Source organism: Podarcis filfolensis (genome assembly GCF_964270895.1).
Source record: "Podarcis filfolensis genome assembly, chromosome: 5".
NCBI lineage: Eukaryota > Metazoa > Chordata > Lepidosauria > Squamata > Lacertidae > Podarcis > Podarcis filfolensis.
The window spans coordinates 17,704,904-17,728,083 of NC_139608.1; the positions used below are offsets into that span (position 1 = coordinate 17,704,904).

The 23,180-nt window shown below is 43.2% G+C and overlaps 1 protein-coding gene across 1 annotated transcript in view; it reads left to right on the plus strand.

The window, feature by feature from the left end:
• The first annotated feature begins 10,519 nt into the window (after positions 1 to 10,519).
• SI (sucrase-isomaltase) overlaps positions 10,520 to 23,180 on the plus strand; it is a 125,399-nt gene continuing 112,738 nt past the window's right edge. Inside the window, exons 1-5 of the mRNA XM_083613018.1 lie at positions 10,520 to 10,588; positions 12,924 to 13,041; positions 15,198 to 15,271; positions 21,565 to 21,685; positions 22,157 to 22,266. Coding sequence (XP_083469144.1) covers positions 12,924 to 13,041; positions 15,198 to 15,271; positions 21,565 to 21,685; positions 22,157 to 22,266 — 423 coding nt within the window. The 5' untranslated portion in view covers positions 10,520 to 10,588. The remainder of the gene's footprint in view (positions 10,589 to 12,923; positions 13,042 to 15,197; positions 15,272 to 21,564; positions 21,686 to 22,156; positions 22,267 to 23,180) is intronic.

Consider the following 23,180-nt stretch of genomic DNA (forward strand, 5'->3'; position numbering starts at 1 on the left):
TTGTTCAGTCTGGTTTTCAGTAATCTTCGTGTATTTTCCACAGAAACCCAGGTCTCTCATCTAAAAACTTCAGAGCTTCATAAGGATTTTTAGGGCTGGAAATAAGTTTGTCAAGAATTCATCAAAAAAAGGCGAACTTGAATAGACCTTCTGGATTTCTAATTGTTACTTCATCCAGGGATTCATCATGAAAACACTTCCTCTTCCTACTGTGTTTTTCTATAAATTCTGCCCTGATATTCATTGCATTGACAACACCTTTAGCTTCAGAGAGTGTGGCATTCCCGTTTCCTCAAATAAAGCTGAAGTCAGCTAAGAAGCTTTCTATGTTTTTGGCTTCAGCATCAACGGTAGCATTTCCAGCTTGTAGCAGTTAAATTCTGTAGCCAATTTATACCAGCAACTTTAATCAGACTGATGCCACGATTATGTGCTTGAATTTGCGATACATTCTTAACAAAAAACCTCTGCCCAGAACGTGTCTGTACAGACAAATTCAGCTTATGCAAACTAGATAGCAGTGACAATATTCTCTAAATCATCTGCAACTAGTCTTAGAAAATCCACCCAAGCACTCTAGTGCTTGAGAACCCCATGGCTATCTTTCACTATCTCCCTCAATGCCACATGATGATTTTGAAACATATCCCAGGCTGAATAAACTGGCCAGGTCCCCAGTAACCTGAGTCCTCCAGAAGTTCAGGCCCTGGGGCTTTTGCCCCTTTGCATCTCCTCAGGCCTGAAGACAACAAGTCAAACAGTGGTCAGTGCATGAAGAGACTGGCCACATCATTAAGGCCATTTTAGTACATTACTTCTTCTTCTTCTTCTTCTTCTTCTTCTTCTTCTTCTTCTTCTTCTTCTAATGGATGTTGTGGCTTCTTTAAAATCCCCAGAACTGCATGCAATGCCATGTACAAGGCTGCTATTATACAGGGCATCGTGCCAAGATCTAATTGATAAAATAACAGTAAAATGATAAGCTAAACAGAAGCAGCAACTAACTTTAAAAATGCTGCGTTGTTCACCAAAGGCAGGGACAACTTCACAGCAAAAGCCTAGTCACTATCCACTTGATTAGACAAGACATGTGCCTCAGACAGTAGATTATAGAGTGGCTATTTAACACGTCACCAATACAGTGGTACCTCGGGTTAAGAACTTAATTCATTCTGGAGGTCCATTCTTAACCTGAAACTGTTCTTAACCTGAAGCACCACTTTAGCTAATGGGGCCTCCTGCTGCCGCTGCGCTGCATCCTGAAGCAAATTTCTTAACCCGAGGTACTATTTCTGGGTTAGCGAAGTCTGTAACCTGAAGCATATGTAACCCGAGGTACCACTGTACAGAGGAAGTGTATCACCAAAAAACCCAAACAAACAAAGCAACAGACAAGAAAGGATACAGACTTACATAATTTTTTTGCATGTGTTAATTTATATCTATGCATGTGAAGTTAAAAATGATTTAACTTCTAAACCACTGAGCCTCTTGGGCTTGCCGATCAGAAGGTCAGCAGTTTGAATCTCCACAACGGGGTGAGCTCCCATTGCTCTGTCCCAGCTCCTGCCAACCTAGCAGTTTGAAAGCACGCAAGTGCAAGTAGATAAATAGGTACTGCTCCCGCGGGAGGTGAACGGCATTTACATGCACTGCTCTGGTTTCGCCAGAAGCGGCTTAGTCATGCTGGCCACATGACCCGGAAAAAACTGTCTGTGGACAAGTTTTGGCCTATAAAGCGAGATGAGCACCGCAACCCCAGAGTTGTTTACAACTGGACTTAACCGTCAGGGGTCCTTTACCTTTACCTTTTTACACTTTAAATGGAAAACTCTTTTAAATAAAGTATTCACTGTAAAGTAGGTCACATGGCCACCTACAGTGTGCCAGTTCATGTGAGAGCAAAGGAACCTGTTCAGTTGGTATCTGTAACTGTGCCTTTAGCAATGGCTTGATGCGCATGTATCAGCCGTGATAATGCTTATCTGCAGGTCATGCAGTTCCACAAGCTGATTTCTGCATATCAAGCTGCTGTAAAACACAGGATCAGCCCAGTTGGTTTTCTTCTTCTTTGAAAACTTTTAATGTACGGCAAAACAGATGAAGCTACAGTGGTACCTCGGGTTACATACGCTTCAGGTTACATACGCTTCAGGTTACACACTCCGCTAACCCAGAAATAGTGCTTCAGGTTAAGAACTTTGCTTCAGGATAAGAACACCATTAGCTAAAGTGGTGCTTCAGGTTAAGAACAGTTTCAGGTTAAGAACAGACCTCTAGAACGAATTAAGTACGTAACCCAAGGTACCACTGTACACACATAGTTTAGCACTTACTAGGTAAAGGTAAAGGTAAAGGTAAAGGTACCCCTGCCCGTACGGGCCAGTCTTGCCAGACTCTAGGGTTGTGCGCTCATCTCACTCTATAGGCCGGGAGCCAGCGCTGTCCGCAGACATTTCCGGGTCACGTGGCCAGCATGACAAGCTGCATCTGGTGAGCCAGCGCAGCACACGGAATGCCGTTTACCTTCCCGCTGGTAAGCGGTCCCTATTTATCTACTTGCACCTGGGGGTGCTTTCGAACTGCTAGGTTGGCAGGCGCTGGGACCGAACGACGGGAGCGCACCCCGCCGTGGGGATTCGAACCGCCGACCATGCGATCGGCAAGTCCTAGGCGCTGAGGTTTTACCCACAGCGCCACCCGCGTCCCGCATAGCACTTACTAGACAGGAGAGGTAAAACAACATGCACATAATGTAAAATTTAAAACACGTTGGGCAAGGAAAGAGTGGAGGCATTGAAATCTTAGTGGGATATTTTTATTTTTTGTTTTATTCAGGGCCCCTTGGCTGCTTGCTAAACCTGTGTGCAAATCTGCCTCTGTGTGCGCATCTGAATGTGGAGAAACAACCCTTCAAATGAAAGGAATTCCAAAAAGTTGTTTAGGAGCAACATTTGAATTCTTCTCCCTTCTTTCTGATGAACATGTTCTAGTTTTCTCACCACTTTTTTTTTTTTTTAAAGCATGAATTAGCAGGAAGACAAACAGGGCACAGGTGTTCCAGTCAAGCTCTATGTTAGAGCATCTGCTTTGCATGCAGAAGTTCCCAGGTTCAATACCTGCCATCTGCAGGTAGGACTGGGAAAATGACCCTGCCCCAAAGCATGGAGACCTGTTGGCACTCACAGACCCTCAAGTGTCCCTATTTTGCGGGGACAGTCACAGATTGACAGAAGGCATCCTGGTTTTTTATTTGATCCCAAGTTGTCCTGCTTTTCCTTGGGATGTCCCTGAGAAATGTTGGAGGGTGTGGAGTTATGCAACCTGTGAGCCAAGGAGATAAGTAACTATACAAACTTTAGAAGACCTCTGAAGGCAGCCTGTTATAGGGAAGTTTTTTATGTTTCATGTATTATTATGTTTTTATATGTGTTTGAAGCTGCCCAGTCAAATGGGCACAGTAGAAAAATGATAATAATAATATAGAATAATACATCCCTATTTTCATCGGAGAAATGTTGTAGAGTATGCAGTGTAGAGAATGCGGAACTAGATGGGACAGCGGTCTGACTTGGTTGAAGGCAACTTCCTATGTCCTGAGTGTATCAATATTCCCTGAAAGGAACCAGTCTTTCACATTAGAGCAAGGTGGGCAAACTGCAGCCCTCCAGGACTCCAAACCCCTCAGCCCCACCCAGGACTGCTAACCACTAAGGATGATGGCAGCTGTGGTCCACCAACATCTGGAGGGCTAGTCAGTATACCTGAAGGAGCATCTCCACCCCCATCATTCAGCCCGGACACTGAATCCAGCGCCGAGGGCCTTCTGGCGGTTCCCTTACTGCGAGAAGTGAGGTTACAGGGACCCAGGCAGAGGGCCTTCTCGGTAGTGGCACCTGCCCTGTGGAACGCCCTCCCAGCAGATGTCAAAGAAATAAGCAACTATCTAACTTGTAGAAGACATCTGAAGGCAGCCCTGTTTAGGGAAGTTTTTAATGTTTGGTTCTGTTTTTAATATTTTGCTGGAAGCCACCCAGCGTGGCTGGGGAAACCCTGCCAGATGTTTGTGGTATAAATAATAAATAATAATAATAATAATAATAATAATAATAATAATAATAATAATAATAATTCCAAGAAGCAAGCCACTTCTCTTCCCCAAAGAAGAGAGAATCAAGCCCTTACACTTGCTTGCCTCCACACATATGTGGCGGGGTATAAATAATAAATTATTATTCTTATTCTTATCATTATTATCACCCACCCTTGCTTTAGAGATCTTTGTTTTTCTCCCTGCACCTCAAACCACAGTAGAAGATTATTTGTTCCCCTGAAACGGCTTTCATCGTTCACAGTATTCCTCTGCCTGGTTCAGCGTGGAAGTCTTTCCCTTTTAAACTTTCCACTTTTTTCTGTAGTTAGCAGGTTTTTAACCAGGTGTCAGGAGAAATTTGGAGTTGGTTACTGTTCTCAGCACCGTGCCTTTTGCTTCCCTTCCCCAGCAGCCTCTCTCTGTGAGTGGCTTCCTGTTTGTCTTAAGAGTTCACCTGCCTTTTCTCCTCTCTGTTCTCTGCTTCCCAGCAGTGGCTCTTTTATCTTCCTCCTTCACCCACACATACTTCTATTTTGGGTTTGGTTTTTTTAAAGGAAAAGAAAAGGGGGGGGGAACCTTCCCAGCCTAGAGAAGAATCAAAATGATAAGGAACAGTCAGAGAGAGTGTTTCTGATCTCATGTTTTTAAGTTCTCTAGTGACACTTTTTTCTCCGTTCTCTCGCCCTAAAGCGAGAGGGCACCTAATTACATCTTGATGTCTGCCAATATTATAGCAGAGGAATCCAATAATAAAAAAGGAAGAAACAACATTCCTCTCAAACCAAGCCATGCATCAAGAGTACGTTGTACTGACACTGGATTGGATCTCTTTGTAAACCACTTTGAGGTTTGTTTGTTTGTTTTGCAATCAAGCGGTATATAAATTGTGTGCAATAAAATAAATAATAATAAATTAGTTGGTGGGAAGAAGAGGGGAAAGGCCTTGTTGCAGATCTTTTGTCCTTTAATGTCAGGGCAACTGGACAGCTCAGTTGGTAGAGTATGAGACTCGTAATCTCAGGGCTGTGGGTTTGAGCCCCCCATTGGGCAAAAAGATTAGTGTGGTGCAAGGGGTTGGACTAGATGACCCTTGTAGTCCCTTCCAGCTCTAAAATCCTATGATTCTAAGCTTTACACACTTGGGGCTTTGGCTCCACCCACTGCAGCTCTGGCTCTGCCCATCATTGGATCCACCCCATTGATAACTTTCCTTATGTGTCTATGGTTCTCCATTCTGCAATGTTTATGGCAGATCAATTCATCTGCCCAGACCAAGATTTCAGAGTGCTTTGGGCTAAATTCAGACTAGTTTGCCTTGGGACATACTACTAGCCTGGCAGGGGGCAAGGAGAATTCTGAAAAGAAGAATTTGATAGCTATATGGAAGGAAGGAGCTGTAAAATAAAAACTATGCATCTGCTAACTGTAGTCTGAATTCAGAGTCTTCCTTTTAACCCTCCCAGGTCTCTGAAGACCACACATATCTGCTTTGAACAATGATGTATGTAACTGAAATGGGCACCTGCCCTCTTAGAAGAAATATGTAGAACATTTGGAGGTTTCTGGTAGAACAAATTGCTATCAGGATGAGATGAAGTAGAAGGGGTGAACCCATTCCGTTTCACACACACACTCCACTATCATTTTGTTTTGTGGCGTGTAATATATTTTAAAGAACATTGTTCAGCATGGTTTGGTGGTAAGAATGTTGAATTGTGACCAAGGACACCCAGATTAAAATCCCTGCTCAGTTATGAAGCTCACTGGGTGACATTGGGCCAGTCACTCTAACCAAATTCAGAGCATTGTTGTTATATATATATATAGTGTATTCTCCCATAAACTCCTTGGATGAAAAACAGGATTTAAGCACAATAAATTCTGAAAGCAAAAATGTATTTTCACATTGTACATCCACACAATCTCTGTTCCAAATTCATTTTCATATGTAGCGCAGTCCTCATTTGAATGCAGAGAGGCTCTACTGTTGCTGGTTTGCAGAGAACTAGAAGGTCAGGTCATACTTTAATTTAGATTTTACATTGATTTTTTTAAAAAAATAAAGATTCATAAGGCTTATCATATGCACCATGTTAACTTAGAAATGTTTTGTATTAAATCGGGCAGATTAGAAAGAGAATTTCATGAGAGCTTCATAAAGTTGCCCTTTTTTTTCAAATAGAAAACATGTTATAAAGCTTCGTAGCCCATCCAAGAGGTTGCTAATTCAGGTCTCATCCATTCATGCAAACAGTGGCATGGCAGCCTTTTGGAATATAGCCCCTGTACATTTGAAGATGCTTTATTATCACTCTAACAGCATGTTATCCCAATGTGTGGGGGGAGAAGTGGGCACTGGGGGGTGAAGCTGCTCGGGCACCTGGGGTGGCGCTCCCAGGGGCGGGGCGAGCCACCCATAGGGGTGGGGCACACCGCGGGGCCTCCAAGGAGTCTACCTGCCTTCTTCCACTCAGCCACCCTACAGCTGAGGGGAGGCAACAGGTGCAATGTTTGGGGCAGTGCGGAGCCTGAGGGCTCTTAAGCCATTGCGTCACTCCCAGGAAAAACCTGTGGCTCGGGCAAGCCACAGACCCTGCAGTGAGTGCCGCCTGGCATTTTGTCATCCCCCCTCAGTGGTGACACCTGGGGCGGCCCGCCCCTACCGCACCCCCCTTCCTCAGCACCTGTAAGCGGCAGCATGCCAGCTTGACTTAAGGAAGCTCACAGGAATTATTCCATGTCCCTTTCTCCTCCCAGCAGCCCTCTGCAGCCTTCGCCCACCTTGTTCAGGTGGATTCACCCAGCTATCTGATGGTACTTTTTTTTCTGGAGAGGGGGTGTCCTTTCTAGAGAGGAGGAGAAGTCAGGAAATTTTCATCCAAGGCACCTCTTGAAGCTAATTTATCTTCAGATCCAAGCCATGGTATACTGCATGGACTACTGCTTGGACTACTCTACATGGGGCTACCTTTGAAGGTGAGCCGGAAACTACCATTAATCCAGAATGCAGCAGCTAGACTGGTGACTGGGAGCAGCCGCCGAGACCACATAACACCAGTCTTGAAAGACCTACATTGGCTCCCAGTACATTTCCGAGCACAATTCAAAGTGCTGGTGCTGACCTTGAAAGCCCTAAATGGCCTCGGTCCAGTATATCTGAAGGAGCGTCTCCACCCCCATCGTTCAGCCCAGACACTGAGATCCAGCGCCAAGGGCCTTCTGGCGGTTCCCTCACTGCGAGAAGCCAGCTTACAGGGAACCAGGCAGAGGGCCTTCTTGGTAGTGGCACCCACCCTGTGGAATGCCCTCCCACCAGATGTCAAAGAGAACAACAACTACCAGACTTTTAGAAGACATCTGAAGGCAGCCCTGTCCACGGAAGCTTTAAATATTTGATGTATTACTGTATTTTAATATTTGGTTGGAAGACGCCCAGAGTGGCTGGGGAGGCCCGGCCAGATGGGCAGGGTATAAATAATAAATTAGTAGTAGTAGTAGTAGTAGTAGTAGTAGTAGTAGTAGTAGTAATAGTCCCTGTATGCACACAAAAAACAGAATTCCTGATTGCATGCAGAGAGAGAGCTCTCCATGTTTATGGCTGAGATTGTGTGGTCACTGTTTAGAGCATATGGCAGCCTGCCACTCAAATGATCCTGCTCCCACCCTGTGAGAGTTCAGATAACCAGCAAACAGTGCCTAGGTGGCAAGCTGCTTGTGTCTTATCCTGTTTGTTAGTGATTTTGACATGAATGCAAAGTGTCACAGGCAGATACTTGCTGCAACGTGTCAAGTTGTGGTGGAACTGTATAAAATCCTTCATACAAAGACTTTTAACTGGATACATCAGTGAATGGTTGGCTCTCATGCAGCCCCACACTGTTTCTTGCACATCGGAGCTTAAACCTTTGTAGTTTCAGAAAAGAATAAAGAAGAGGAAAAAACAAGAAAGATCCAAAGGACTTATGGAGAATCGGAAGCAGAAAGTCCTAAAAGATTTCAGCAACTAGACACATATGCTATGGTAATAGAAGACAGGCTAGATGAAAGGAGCAAACCAAAGGAGGTCAGTATTCAACCCAAATCTGCAAATGTCAGACCAAATTTCCTCAAATGATTTGTGCCTCTTATCTCAACTGCTCATTGGCTATGAAGTCTGCCATTTCATAGTGCCAAGCTGCAGTACTAACCTTTCCACCAAAGTGGATTTAGCCTCCTAGCAACCAGAGTCGTTCTGTGGAAGGAGGAAGGCTGATTAGAAAATTATTATTATATTTCCAGGCTCTAGGGACATGGCCAAGAATAAGGCTTAAGGCACAGGCTTTCAGCCTAGTGCCCAAGGCTAAATTCTCCCTTTGGTCCATTTCATGCACCTTCTTTAATGTCATGTTTTTAGGACGCCCACTAGTAGTAGCCAAGGGACTAAAATTGCCTGTGTGAGAGAAAAGAATTTTACTGCTGGCCAGTCAACTTTTCAACTTTAAGGTTGCAATCCTATACATACTTTACTTTCTACTACATCCTATAAAACTCAGTGAGACTAACTTCTGAATAGACACAACTAGGAATATGTTATGAGGCTGCAATTTTATGCACATCGCTTACCTGCAGGTAAGCCCTATTTACTACAATGGAGCTTCCTCCTGAGTAAGCTTGCATAGAACTAGGGATGGATGGATCTATGAATTGTAGTGCCTCTCAGTTTCGCATTTTTAAAACCTTGAATTCCATTTGCATCTCTTTTTCTTGGGGGGGGGGGAGGCACCAAAAGCCACATTCATTTTAATGCAGATTTGTCCTAATAGGTACATTTTGTGTGTGCAATTTTATCTCATATATGTATTTTTGCAGGCAATTTCTCCAGATGCAATGTAGTTCTGTGCATTAGTTGCACTAATATTTTCACCTTTGTGAACACTTTTCAGTTTGTCAACTGCACCACAGAATTTGGGGAAGTGTGAATTCCAAAGGATAGGTGAATTTCATTTCTCTTATTAGTTCAGGACATAAAAATTAGGTAGGTTTGCATCAAAATGTGAACTAAGCAAACTTCTTGCCCATCCTTGCCTAGGATTGCACTATTAAACTGCAGCCCAAAACACATGTACTACTCTCTCAAATGAATATGCAGCCCACAGTCTGCCTCTGACTTCCTTAGGGAGGAGAAAGTGGGGATGTCACTTTCAATTTCTCTCACTTCCTCATAATTCCAGCCTTCAGCTTGGCCAGTTTCTGCCTCGGCTTCCATTTGAGAAAATGTTGCAAAAAATGTTGTCACGTTTATGTCCCCATTTCTTCTAATAGACTCTTTCTTCTATGCAATTGTTTACCCTAATGTGGGTTGGAGTGTGTGTGTTGGAGAACTGCATTGCAAATTTCAGAAAAGTTTTGATTTCAAAGGATTTTAGTTTTAGTTCATATTTTGAACTGAAGTCAAAATTTTGGAGGCTAAAAGGTGAGATGAGCACATTTCTCTCCCATCTAGAGGAGGAGGCGGAGGCGGAGGAGGAAGGACTTTTTAACCCATTCACACCCTGCAGCCTTTCGGCTGAAAATCACAACTGCTTTCTGTGGACAGACATATATGAATAATGTTGTGATTTCTTCTATAGCCACAAATGCATCTGGAGTGAGTGATTTATTTATTTTTGTGGGGGGGGGAGGACAGAGACTACAGATGTAAAAAGCCCACTCTCACCCCCTGCCCTACTTCATGGATGCTCTAAAGCAGACCGCAGCCCCATTACTATACTGTGTCATTTTTAAAGAAATGTTCCAGCAGCATTATATTTGACATCACATAGAGTTTGCAATGCTTTTATGGTTAGCTGATATTGTGCAAACAGTGCATGCAGTGTTTTGTTTGTTGAAAAATGGATGGATAGCTAAAGGAAAGTGGTTTTTTCCTCTTCACAAGAGAAAAAAAGATTCAGAGCATTCTCCTCTGCTACTTTCTACATTTTCTTCCTCTTACGGTTCACAGTTGTGTTGTATGAATACTCCCAATTACTGCTTAGGAGTACTCTCCTAGCGATCAAAACTGCTTCCTTTTGTGTTGCGACCGAACTTTAGGCATCTCTTTTTAACCTCCATAAAACTTCAACTGATTTATGCTGACATTAAGCAGGAGAAATGGAGAAAGACTGATAAGCAAAAGTCCAATTAAAATAATAAACTGGGAGTCATACGGTGGCTCAGGGCGAAGGTGGCGAATGCAGAAACGATACCTAACCGCATGTGTGATTGTACCTGCCAAATGTCGCATGACTGATATGCAAGGGGGGAAAATTATTAATTAACTAATCATTCCCTTGCCTGCAAAGAGAACCCACAATCTGCCTGTGGCTTTGTGTATAATCTACTGATAGCCTAGTTAAAATATAATACAAGGAACTGATAGGGAATCAGTATATAGTTAAGAGTCTGCAAGGCAAGGCATCATTTCTGACACAGGACTATTTGGCAGCAATACATGGAGGAAGCCACAGGAGTATAGAGGTAGGTTTGCTTGGGTTTTTTAAATATATAACAAACAAACAAAAAGTTTCAGTAGCTTCCTGTGTGACAAATATGTGGTAACTGTAATGTAGCAAGATCAGAACCTATCACTCGAGTTGCTGCTTATGCTCCTGCAATTGGAAACATTCCAGACAATCAGTTGCAGAAGCCTAGAGACTGAATTCCAAACCCTTTGCAGCACAGCCAATAAAACCTGTTCCCCACTGGGGTTGGGAATTCCACCCTCGCTTGGCCAGGACACTCCCTATTTACACCAGCTTAATGATCCCCCACCTATGCAGAGCCCTTTTCCTTGCAAGATTTAATGTCTTACTGCCTGCAGCTTGCAAGATAGATTTTCGAAAATCCCATACTCTGAAAGATTCTGCCTTTGTATCACAAAACAGGTCGAATCCACCACACACGTTTTATTTTATGGCCCATTTTATGCAAAAATATGTGATAATTATTTGGGCCCCTTATTGAAGGGGGGGATTTATTGCACTGACTCTTATAGAGTGTCTTATCTGTTGAATGATTGTAGTAATGATGTTGTGGAGAATGTGACAAGATAATATTAGGCTTGCCATATGACAGGAAAATTCCTGACATTTCCTGGTTTCTGGGTGTAAAAGTGGCGTCGAATCAGCAAAATGTCAAGGAAAACCTCAGGGGTCAGCAAACTTTTTCAGCAGGGGGCTGCTCCACTGTCACTCAGACCTTGTGGGAGGCTGGACTATATTTTGAAAAGGAAAAAAAAATGAATGAATTCCTATATCCCGCAAATAACCCAGAGATGCATTTTAAATAAAAACACACATTCTACTTATGTAAAAATACGCTGATTCCCGGACCATCTGTGGGCCGGATTTAGAAAGTGATTGGGCTGAATCTGGCCCCCGGGCCTTAGTTTGCCTACCCATGACCTGGATGTATGGCAGCACGATGGAAAAAAGCAGCGGAAACAGCTCCAAAAGCTTAAAATTACTCTTTTCAGGGAGGTTTCACCGCAAAAGCTCAACAATTCTGCCTTCTTTTATAGCCCTTGATAATATGCTCCTGAAACTTGCAGTGCAGAGGGTGGCTTAGGATGTGATACAGGGGGTGGTAGATTGAGGAGAAACTGGCATAAATTGTGCCCCCTTTCATTGTACATAAATGTGAGGGTCTTTTTGTCACTCTGAAAGTCTATAATGAAATGTAAAGTATACTGTAATTTTGCCTGAATTCTGTTCTTATTTGCAATTTTATTTTTCTTTACGGTACTTGGTTACTGTCATTTAACAATCATTTCAAGCCAATCTGTTAAAACGCAAGCACCATTTCGTTTCTTGTTTCTTGTGGCTGATAGCCTTCCAAACGCATAGATGTAGAAAATCAGAGATAAGGGGGTAAGAACGAATTGAAATAATGCAGCTGGTAGTTCAGTTTTAACTTATACCTTTTTAAATTTATTTACTTCATTGCAGAGATATTTGAACACTCTCAATTATTTTAGAAATCAATTTCACTCATCCTCATTATGGATGTTTTGTTGTTGATGTTAAAAAAGCTAGGGGGTTGTTGTATTTTAAGGAAAATGTGTTCATCCCACTGACAAACCTAAATCCAGCCACTGATTTACTGAATGCTAGACACTGGTTTAAATGCATTTTTATTGCTAGATACAGTTAAACATTAATAGTTCCATGTTGTTTTTCATACAAGATTGAGCAGTTGGCTGTGGAGCCCTAACACTTCAGCAGTGCCTGTTTGTCAAAGATGGGCATCATTCCTAACTTTACTAAGCATTCTGTCTCCCTAGGGATTTCAGCCAAGATGAGCAGCTGGTAAATCCTCCCCCCCCCTTTGCAAATCACGCTAAGAGATCAAACTTAAATTGTATTTCAGTCCATGCTCATGTTGGCTTCCCTTTCCAAATAAACATAGTCAACCAGGGTTGCGTATTTTTCAAGAACTTTATGGCATCAAAACAGGGAAAAGATTCTTGGAAGTGTTTCTATTTTCACTGGTGCAATGTTTTCTAATCAGGAGGAACATGCCTTGGCCCATGAGACAAGACCTCCCCCTCCTCAAAAAGACCCCCCACGAAAATTCACAAAATTCATCTCAATCATTAAGGAGATGGTTCTTTTAATAGCACGGTACAGAAGAGTGCAAGCTGTATAATTCAGTGCTTTTGAAAACGGCATAGTTATATTTTAACTACAGGGATCAAAGGATACTTTCCCCCTCCCAAGCAAATGCTTTTAAGACATTTACGCCTTCCTCGAATGTTCCTTCTTAATGTTGTGCTTTCCTTAATGTTTTTGTTTCTCTCATTCTCTCTTGCTAGATGGGAAGGAAAGAATTTACTGGATTGGAAGTCTCCCTGATCACCCTCTTCCTTTTGGCAGCGATTGTTGCCAGTGTTTTGATTGGGCTTTTAGCAACAGGCCATACTGGATTCAAAGGTAATGGTTCAGAAATCCATGAATTTCAGCGATCAGTGAGTCATATGGCAATCTAGCACACTGGTTGTCATAGTTTTTCTGAAACAAAAATAAATAAAACTATCCCCGCCCCCCAGTTATTAGACTCTTGCTGTTAGCAATGGGTTTTGTTTGCTTGTTGATTTTAGTCCCACTAAGAAGTGAAGAATTTGGTTCATCATGTCTAACAATTAAGCAGTAGATCATTTGATAAGATACTGCAGCAGTCTCACAAATACGGTGTATCTTTCCTGGGGAGATGCTCAAGAACTATAAGGTGACAGTTCTTTTCCATCTCACGTGGAACAGGTTCCAACCTCTCAAAACCCAAGTTTATTTTTATGAAAAGGTATGAAAATATGTCGTCTTCAAAATGTTTGTGGGAAGCAGGTTGCCTCATGGTTAGCAGCAGCGAGGAACTAATTAGTGAATATATACAGCTAACTTTAATGGATGACATGAATGTTAAGCCAACTAATCAGTTTACATGGAGGCTATTTTCATGCTTAGTTCCGGCACCTCTTTTTCTAGAAAAATAGTACAGGTCCACACCCAACAGCCAATGACTCTCTAAGGTTTAAGACAGCAATCTTTTGAATTCAACCTGGAGATTCAGCCTGAGACTTTTTGCACTCAAAGCACTGAGCTGTGAGATATGATAGACGCTTCTCCCATGTTTGTGGAAATTATGTGCTGGAAACCGTGCATCCATAAACCTGGGACATTTCACATATGGAATTTCCTTTCACTTGTTTGTTCACCTGATAAACAAACTGATGCTTTTCTGTTTAGGCTGGGATTTACTCAAACCAGTAGGGGCTTATTTTAATAAACTATATATTTTATAATGTAGTTATAATATGGTACAATCAATTATTCTTTAGTTAGCATCCATTCCAGGGATTTTGATGGGAGCGTTATAGCATGTGCTTAACTCTTCCGCTGAAGTCGGTGAGGCTTTAAAAGTGCTTAACTGCAGCAGGATCCTGCCTGGTCTTTTTAGTTTTTCATTTATCTTCATCTTTAAACCACATTATTCAATCTGAGCAGATGAACAGGTTGGCAGGAGGGCGAAAACAAAACAAGCAACAATTCATTTTCAAAATATATATAGTCACTCTAAGCAAATTGGATTGAATACAAGTAATTTGTCTGAACTGAGAAGTAAATCAGACTTCTAGTCTCATAGCAAAAGAGAGAGAGAGGGAAGAAGGGTGGGGGAGGACAAATTAGTTGTTATGAAATAAGCCTTTTTTGTGAAAAATATTCCTTAGATGAGAGCATGGTAGCTTAAACCAAACATTCTGAGGGAAAAAGTACAGAAGTATTTCAATCTCTGCGATGTTTTCACATTTTCAGCTGTTAGCTTAAAAGGCAGAAAATGAAAGATTTCTGTTGTTTTTTCTGAACAGAACAGGCATCCATTGACATGCTATTGTGGGGTCATTGTGTGTTGTCATTTTAATATTTGTTGTAAGGTAAAATATTTATTGTACACCACCCTGAACACAGGAGCCAACTCCTAGGAGCCATTGGGGCTTCAGCTCCCAAAATGAAATATTTGAGGGGGCCAGGCCCCCAGAAAGTTGATGGACATTCCCATTCAAATGGTGGGTGTGCACTGCGTCATGTGACTGATTATGCAGGGCGGGGCTTCCTTGCATCCCCACAATATTTTATTCAAGTTGGCACCCCTGACCCTGAACTCAGTTTAGAGGAAAGGTGGTATAAAAATGCAGTAAAAAAATATGTAAAGCATTTCTACTCTATGGCTGAATGGGCTCCCTCAGAAGATTTCAAAGCTCAGCAATAAATACCTGTCCTCGGGTTTACAGTAGAAGATGACACAGAAGGAAAAGGGAATGGCAGGGAGGAGGAAAAATAAACTCAACCATTAGTTCTTAGATTCAGATTTGTTTGGTTTGAATAAAAACAAGGGCCAAGACTATCCCAGGCTCAGCCTATTGGTGCAGAAGTACAGTAATTAGTTTTTTGTTACAGACCTCTGATATAAAGAGATAAATGAAAGCTGGGGCTCTCGGCACCCATCATTTGTGTCTTTTTAAAATACATTCTTATATTTTGTTATATTTGCTCTGGCCTCTGACTAATGCGATAAATTGATTGATCTCTTGCAGAGTTTTCTCCAACTTGCCCAGTTGTGCAACCGTCGGAGAGAATAGACTGCATCCCAGATACATTGGCAACAAAGGTACAGATAATAATAATAATAATAATAATAATAATAATAAGAAGTAGGAAATCAGTTATCAGCTGTCTGTGAACGAGAACATATTAGGATACAAAGTTAGCAAGGATGGAAGGATTGAGGAATTGGAAATGGCTATTCCTCCCCATGGAATTATCATTTCAAAGAGGAAGGAGAAGCCCAGCCACACTCTGCCACTGTGGTGATCCCTTATTTCAAGGGGTCTGCTATGCATAAGAATAACAGAATCATAGAACTGTGAAACTGGAAGGGACACCAAGGGTCATCTAGCTCAACCCCTTGCCTGGATCATGTTCTGTTACTCCCATGGAGGAAATTATGGGAGAAAGCATGGGTGCTCCTATGCCACTGCTTATTTTGGATGCTGCTGCTAATTACATCAGGGAAACTTTCCCCCTGCCAAAGATCTGCAAGTGGTTTATATCACACTGTCTGTACTTCCCACATTTTTCCGTGTATAACACGGTCCCGTGTATAAGACGAGGGGGGACGACTCCAAATTGAGTAAACAGGGGGAGATTGCCGAGAGTTGTTGACCTGGGGGGAGGATTGCCGAAAATCGATCACCCGCAGGACCGCCACAGCCAATCGCGGCACACCAGTGAAGCAACCAATCGTCTGCACGCTCGCCAAAACCAAGCACCTATTGCCCACCCAGTTCCAGCAACAGCCAATAGCCAGCAGACCTTGATGCACCCACCAATACCTGCAAATAATGCACTTGACAATCTCCTGCTCATGGCAGCCACAAATCGCCCATCCCAGCATAATTTTTGGATAAAGTAACCTCATCTTATACACCGAAGTATACAGTAATTGTTGTGAAAATGGAAATGCAGGCAGATGAAATCCAGAAACTTGGGCTTGCCAGCTTTCTGTGGTTCAGGAGGTCTGTCACCAGCTCCTGGACTTGAAAAATCTGCATTGACCTCTGTTCAGTTGGGGAAACTAGAAAGCAATTAGCTCTCTACTATCATTTATTTATGCCGGTGAACGTTCCTGAGAGGTCTGATATTGAAGGTCTGATAAGAGTTCTTCTCAGTGGCAAAAGTCCTCTCTCCAGTAGTATTTGCTTTCATGAGCAATTTATGTGGTTATAGGTGAAATTAACAGTTGGTAAGCTTTAACCTTTTTACTTTCTTATCTTTTTTTAGCTTGCTCAATCATTATCGTAGTGAGGTGTCTCTAGTTATTTCTAATACTGATGAGGAACTGGTTATTTTCTGTTCCCTCCCCCTTCACTTTTGATATGGGCTGAATGATTTCCAAAGATATGTTAATCAAGAAGTCCACTCTCTGACTTAATTTATGCAAGCTATGTCATATTGCAGACTGTGTGTCTGGCCCTGTGGGCTGATTACCAGTGGCAGAGGTGTCCCTGAGGCATATGTCCATCTGTGCAAATGTCCCCATTAGGTACAGAGGAGAGATCCATTTTAAATGCATTTAGAAATGGAATTTGATGGCACTGATCAAGCTTTGCCCACAATGGATTGCCTCTTGCATTGAACATTTGCTTATATCTGAGTCACTTATGCAAAAACCCATGTATAACATAAATAATATGTATGAAAAAGTCAAGCCCCATGTGCTACTATATTTCTGTAGCCCCTCATCCCTCTGGAATATATCTGGGAAGGGTGCTGGGAATAGGGAGGAGAAGAGGGACTGTTCCATTGTGCAAGCATAAATCCTTGCACTATTTGTTGTTGTTGTTGTTGTTGTTTAGTGGTGTCCAACTCTTCGTGACCCCATGGACCAGAGCACGCCAGGCACTCCTGTCTTCCACTGCCTCCCGCAGTTTGGACAAACTCATGCTGGTAGCTTCGAGAACACTGTCCAACCATCTCGTCCTCTGTCTTCCCCTTTTCCTTCTGCCCTCAATCTTTCCCAACGTCAGGGTCTTTTCCAGGGAGTCGTCTCTTCTCATGAGGTCGCCAAAGTATTGGAGCCTCAGCTTTAGGATCTGTTGTTCCATTCAGTGGTGTAGCGTGGGGGGTGCAGGGGGGGCGGCCGCACCGGGCGCAACATCTGGGGGTTAGTGTTAGGGGGCGCAAATCCACGGGTTAGGGGGCGCAAATCCACGGGTTAGGGGGCGCAAATTACTTGCCTTGCCCCGGGTGCTGACAACCCACGCTACGCCACTGTTTCCATTATAGAACTAGTTAACCAAAATGGTCAAAGGCCTGGAAACGATGCCTTATGAGGAACGGCTAAGGGAGCTGGGCATGTTTAGCTTGGAGAAGAGGAGGTTAAGGGGTGATATGATAGCCATGTTCAAATATATAAAAGGATGTCACATAGAGGAGGGAGAAAGGTTGTTTTCTGCTGCTCCAGAGAAGCGGACACGGAGCAATGGTTCCAAACTACAAGAAAGAAGATTCCACCTAAACATTAGGAAGAACTTCCTGACAGTAAGAGCTGTTCGACAGTGGAATTTGCTGCCAAGGAGTGTGGTGGAGTCTCCTTCTTTGGAGGTCTTTAAGCAGAGGCTTGACAACCATATGTCAGGAGTGCTCTGATGGTGTTTCCTGCTTGGCAGGGGGTTGGACTCGATGGCCCTTGTGGTCTCTTCCAGCTCTATGATTCTATGATTCTATGATTCTAATTGGATATTGCCCAAAGTATTTTTTTGTACAATTATATGCATTGAGCAATATCCAGCTGATTCATTCCATCAGCTCAATGATTTATGCTTGCACATTTGATTTCCCCCTGTCTTGTCCCCCCCCCCCCGCCCTGTGCAAAACCTATATTTGTTCTGGGGTTCACCTCAACCTTTCAGAGCAGATTTGGGAAATGTGCAGTGTGTGTGGGAGGAGATGAGAGGGCAAGGAAGGCCACTGAGCAGGCAGAAATCCTTGCACTGACAGAACAACTGCCCGTTCTTCTGCCACATCTGTTTATCTGGGGGCTACTTTAGAAGGCCGGCGGTTCGAATCCCCGTGGTGGGGTGAGCTCCCGTTGCTAGGTCCCTGCTCCTGCCAACCTACCAGTTCGAAAGGACATCAAAGTGCAAGTAGATAAATAGGTACCGCTCCAGCGGGAAGGTAAACGGCGTTTCCGTGCACTGCTCTGGTTCACCAGAAGCGGCTTAGTCATGCTGGCCACATGACCCGGAAGCTCTACACTGGCTCCCTCAGCCAATAAAGCAAGATGAGCGCCACAACCCCACGAGTCAACCACGACTGGACCTAATGGTCAGGGGTCCCTTTACCTTTACTTACTTTAGAAAACACAGAGTGTATCTGTGTATATTATTTTGCATATAATAATTGTATAATATAATATGAACAGGGTTGTGATCATGTGCAGCTCTGCCTTCTCTGCTTCCTCCTCAGTTAACAGTTGGCTGCAGCAGGAAGGAGGATACTTCCTTCCACTCATGCTGGCAACTGGATGCAATCCATTGTGATTAGACTGTAGGTCACATCCAGGGGACCCTTGTGGATAAAGCTTAGTATGGCTTAGAGAAGTGTGAATGTGCAATCCACTGTATATATTTACAAGTGAGGAAAAATACAGCAACAGATAACATTGCAGCAGAACAGGCTACCAGGGCCCAGCGAGTACTGTGATAGAGGGATGTGACAGACCTTGACATTTCAGTGCCCTGCAGGGACTCTACAAGCAGAAGGCAGATATGCTGGTGCATAGATTTAGAAGTGAATTTTTCTAGCAAATAATTTCTTCAAGGTAGAAGAAATAGAAGAAAGAATTCCCCTTTGCTGGCAAAACATAACCTTCCTTCTCCCCTCCCCTTTCAGGGATGGATGTTGGTCTTTCAAATTTCAGTGACCAAGTGTCCAAGGCCAAAATCCGTGCCTACCGCCTCTCACCTTCCGTTCTGCTCAATTCACTATGTCATTGTTCTGACACCCTTTAGTGCCCCCTAGGCTCAGCACCCAAGGACGTGGGTAGCACTGTGGGTTAAACCACAGAGTCTAGGGCTTGCCGATCAGAAGGTCGGCGGTTCGAATCTCCACGACGGGGTGAGCTCCCATTGTTCGGTCCCTGCTCCTGCCAACCTAGCAGTTCGAAAGCATGTCAAAGTGCAAGTAGATAAATAGGTACCGCTCCGGCAGAAAGGTAAACGGTGTTTCCGTGCGCTGCTCTGGTTCGCCAGAAGCGGCTTAGTCATGCTGAACACATGACCCGGAAGCTGTACGCTGGCTCCCTCGGCCAATAAAGCGAGATGAGCGCCGCAACCCCAGAGTCAGTCATGACTGGACCTAATGGTCAGGGGTCCCTTTACCTTTAGGCTCAGCATCCAGTGTGATGGAACCGGTTGCACTGCCCAAAATTTGCCTCTGCCCCTTTGCTTGATGAGAAACAGGGAAATGAAGATGTGTTTCGGAAGCAAGGGCAAAGGAGAGGATTTCTCCAGCACGTCCCCTTCCTTTGTTTGCAAGCACACCTTTCTCTCTGCCTTTCCCAACAAGGAAAAAGAGATGGAGGAATAAAGGTGCATTTTGCAAGCAAAGGCTGAGACCTTGACAAACCTCCTTTTAGACCTCACCACTGCCAAGGAGTGCAGTCCCACATAGAGCGCACTGCAGTAATCCAGCCTTGGAGCCACAATGCCTTTAGTACTGTGGTCAAGCTCTCCCCGTTCAGGAGTGGCCTTAGCTGTCCTACCAGGCTTACAGGTAAAAGGTGCTTCTGGTCACTGAAGGTAGAATGAGAATGTACATTCATGCTCATCTGAACTTGTATAATCACCAACATTTGGTCATGCCCAACTTCATGTGATTCCTTCTAAGCTGGGTTGAATGTTTTGCAACGAGGTTGTGCTGGGCAGTGAAGCTAGCACTGTGGTGTGTCAAGATTGGAGGCTACTGTTTATCTTTATTTTACTGTTCAGAGTGAGGGCAAAGACAGAGCTTCATTCACTCACTCTCTCTGTATGTGTGCATGTGAATTTGCCATGTAGCCAGAAATTATTGGATACAGAGCACTCTAATGTCATTGTGTTAATTATGTGAACCTTGCCCAGCTTGAATAAACCCTCTCAATTTATGCTATTCCTTAAGGAACAACAGACTGGGGAAAACAGGTGAGCAGGTGCAAAAATGTATGGATCTCACAGAAACTTTCTCATGTACAGACCATCAATTTTTGCATTTAAAAAAAAAATCATGGATCAAACTCATGAAATGCTGATAATTGAAATGGGGAATTGAAATACAGAAGCTGTGCAATTGAAGTTGGTTGTTGGAAGACCAGGGTGGGGGTTGGGTTAAGAACTTCAGAAGTGTGCACAAACAATTTTCCTTCCAAATATTTCTCTTGTTAACGGGCAATTTCCTTGTGATAAGGAACTAGCCTTTCTGTGAAGGCAAATGTGTGTTGGTGATTAAGAGCTTCTTATATAAATTCATTAGTTTACAATGTACTGTAAGATGAATCACAGAGATTATGGGATAACATCCAAAGGTTGCTTCGCAGTTGATTCTTGATTGATATGGCAATTGTCTGAATGTTTTAAAGTCCTCTTTTACGAATTGGTGTGGGAAGAGAGGTCGTCACTGAATGAATGTGATAGAAATGAAGGAGTGAGCACTTCATCCCGGAGAATGCGACCATTGTATTTTTTTGTTGTTGTTGGCACAGAAATGTCTGCATAATGGGAAAGATGTAGTTGAACATGTATAATTCTCCCCCTTGGCTATATAAAAGGTAAAGGTCGGAAAGTTTAGAATTGGCTCTTGCAACTGGAAGATGAGCAGAGGTATTTGCATAACTATTCAGTCTGCATAATAGGGCTTAAATTTGAACTTTTCTGAAGTGTTCAGTCATTTCACTTCCACTTAATGATCAGTGGACCTCCCCAAGTCTGCTTCAGAATTAATCCAGAGCAATGAAATGAGTTTCCTGACTATCTCAAGAATGCTACAGCTCTTGTGTTCCTGAATGATGTGATAAGAGGACACCTTGGGATCCAAGGGTTCTGTCTCTGCCAGCTTAATGGGGCATCGCTGCCACTCAATGTGGTTTGGATCTGGTGCAACTTCACACTGGCTTAACTTGCACCAGATTGCTTTACACCAGCTTCCTATGCATAGGATTGCTTCCTGAGTCACAGAATGGAAGCTTTCCTTCCATTCATGGATAATGCCAAAATTGCAGAAGACGACAATTTAATCTGCTGGCATCAGCATTTACAGAGCAATGACATAAATGAGTCCTGTGGGCTCATGCCATTGTCCAGAAAACGGATTTAGAGGGTATTGCTGCTTCTGAAATAACGCCACTTTTCTCTCTTTATAATGTAGGACATATGCACGCTCCGCGGCTGCTGCTGGAGCCCTCAGAATGAAACAAGCATACCCTGGTGCTACTTTTCCAACAGCCATGGATACCAAGTAGAAGGAGGCCAGACAGACACAGAAACAGGTAGGCAGAAGAAGGTTGTACTCCAGGAATAATAAGCACACTCTTTCATTAAATAGTATGGAAGCCAGCACAACTAGGCTGATCTGCTGTTTGATATGCATAATACAGACTGAGGTTGAAAGTCTTTCCAAAGAATTTGTTCTCCATCACATGGTTGTTAACAAAAGTACAAAACAAAAAAGGATACTAAAACTGTGAAGTTAAGCACTTAAATACGCTACAGCCGTGACTTCATCCCCTGCCCCCCCCCCACCCATGGGCGCTTGCAGAAGATAATGGGATTGACCCAAATTGTCTATCAGCAAATCCATTGTCTCACTTGCTACTTCCATGTTTCTCTTTTGCCTATGGGTAGGTATCCTGGTGATGCATTTGGCCCAAGAGCTGTTAGTTGTTGACTCCTGTGCTACATAGGTTTAGGCAATATTGGAAGCAGCACTCCTTTGCTTATCACTTCTTTTTCTTGATAAGGATTTGAAACTACACTGACAAGAATACCTGCACCATCCTTGTTCGGAAACGATATTGAAAGGCTTGTCCTGACTGCAGAATATCAGACCGCAAACCGCTTCCGGTTCAAGGTTAGATTGTTTATTAAAGCAATAGTCCAACTGACGGGTCACATTCAGAATTGGGTTGCATGTTGATCAAAGGCATTTCACACTGCAGCTCCACCATACACATATGTGGTAAAAGGACACGGGTGGCGCTGTGATCTAAACCACTGAGCCTCTTGGGCTTGCCGATCAGAAGGTCGACGGTTCAAATCCCCATGACGGCGTGAGCTCCCGTTGCTTGGTCCCTGTTCCTGCCAAGTAGCAGTTTGAAAGCATGCCAGTGCAAGTAGATAAATAGGTACCGCTGCAGCGGGAAGGTAAACAGCATTTCTGTGCGCTCTGGCACTCGTCACAGTCCTCCGTGTGCCAGTGGCGAATTAGTCATGTTGGCCACATGACCCGGAAAGCTGTCTGTGGACAAACACCAGCTCCCTTGGCCTGAAAAGTGAGATGAGTGCTGCACCACATTGTTGCCTTTCACTGGACTTAACTGTCCGGGGTCCTTTACCTTTACCTTACCATATGTGGTTAAAAAAACAGAAAAATAAATGACAACATTGGTTCCATGTTGCATGTTTTGTAAATAAATCTTTTTGAGGGTTTAGGGAATCCCTCAAAGTAGACTGTGATTTTATTACTAAAGGAAGCACACATTATAGAATATTATGTCTTAAACAGACCCAAAGTAACCTTCCAAAGCTCTTTGAAACTTAAGACATATTGAAGATCATTTTACATGAATATATGCTGCAACAGGACCTGTCAGATTTATATCAGAATACTGTGGGCATGCTGGTTCACTTTGTCACTGTCAAATTTCCTGATAATTTCCAAATATTCACTTGAAAAGCTGTCACTGAAAATCACATATTGTCAGGTTGCCGAATCTGGCATGTGGTATTTGAAAACGAATATCAATATAAACACAGTTATTTGGA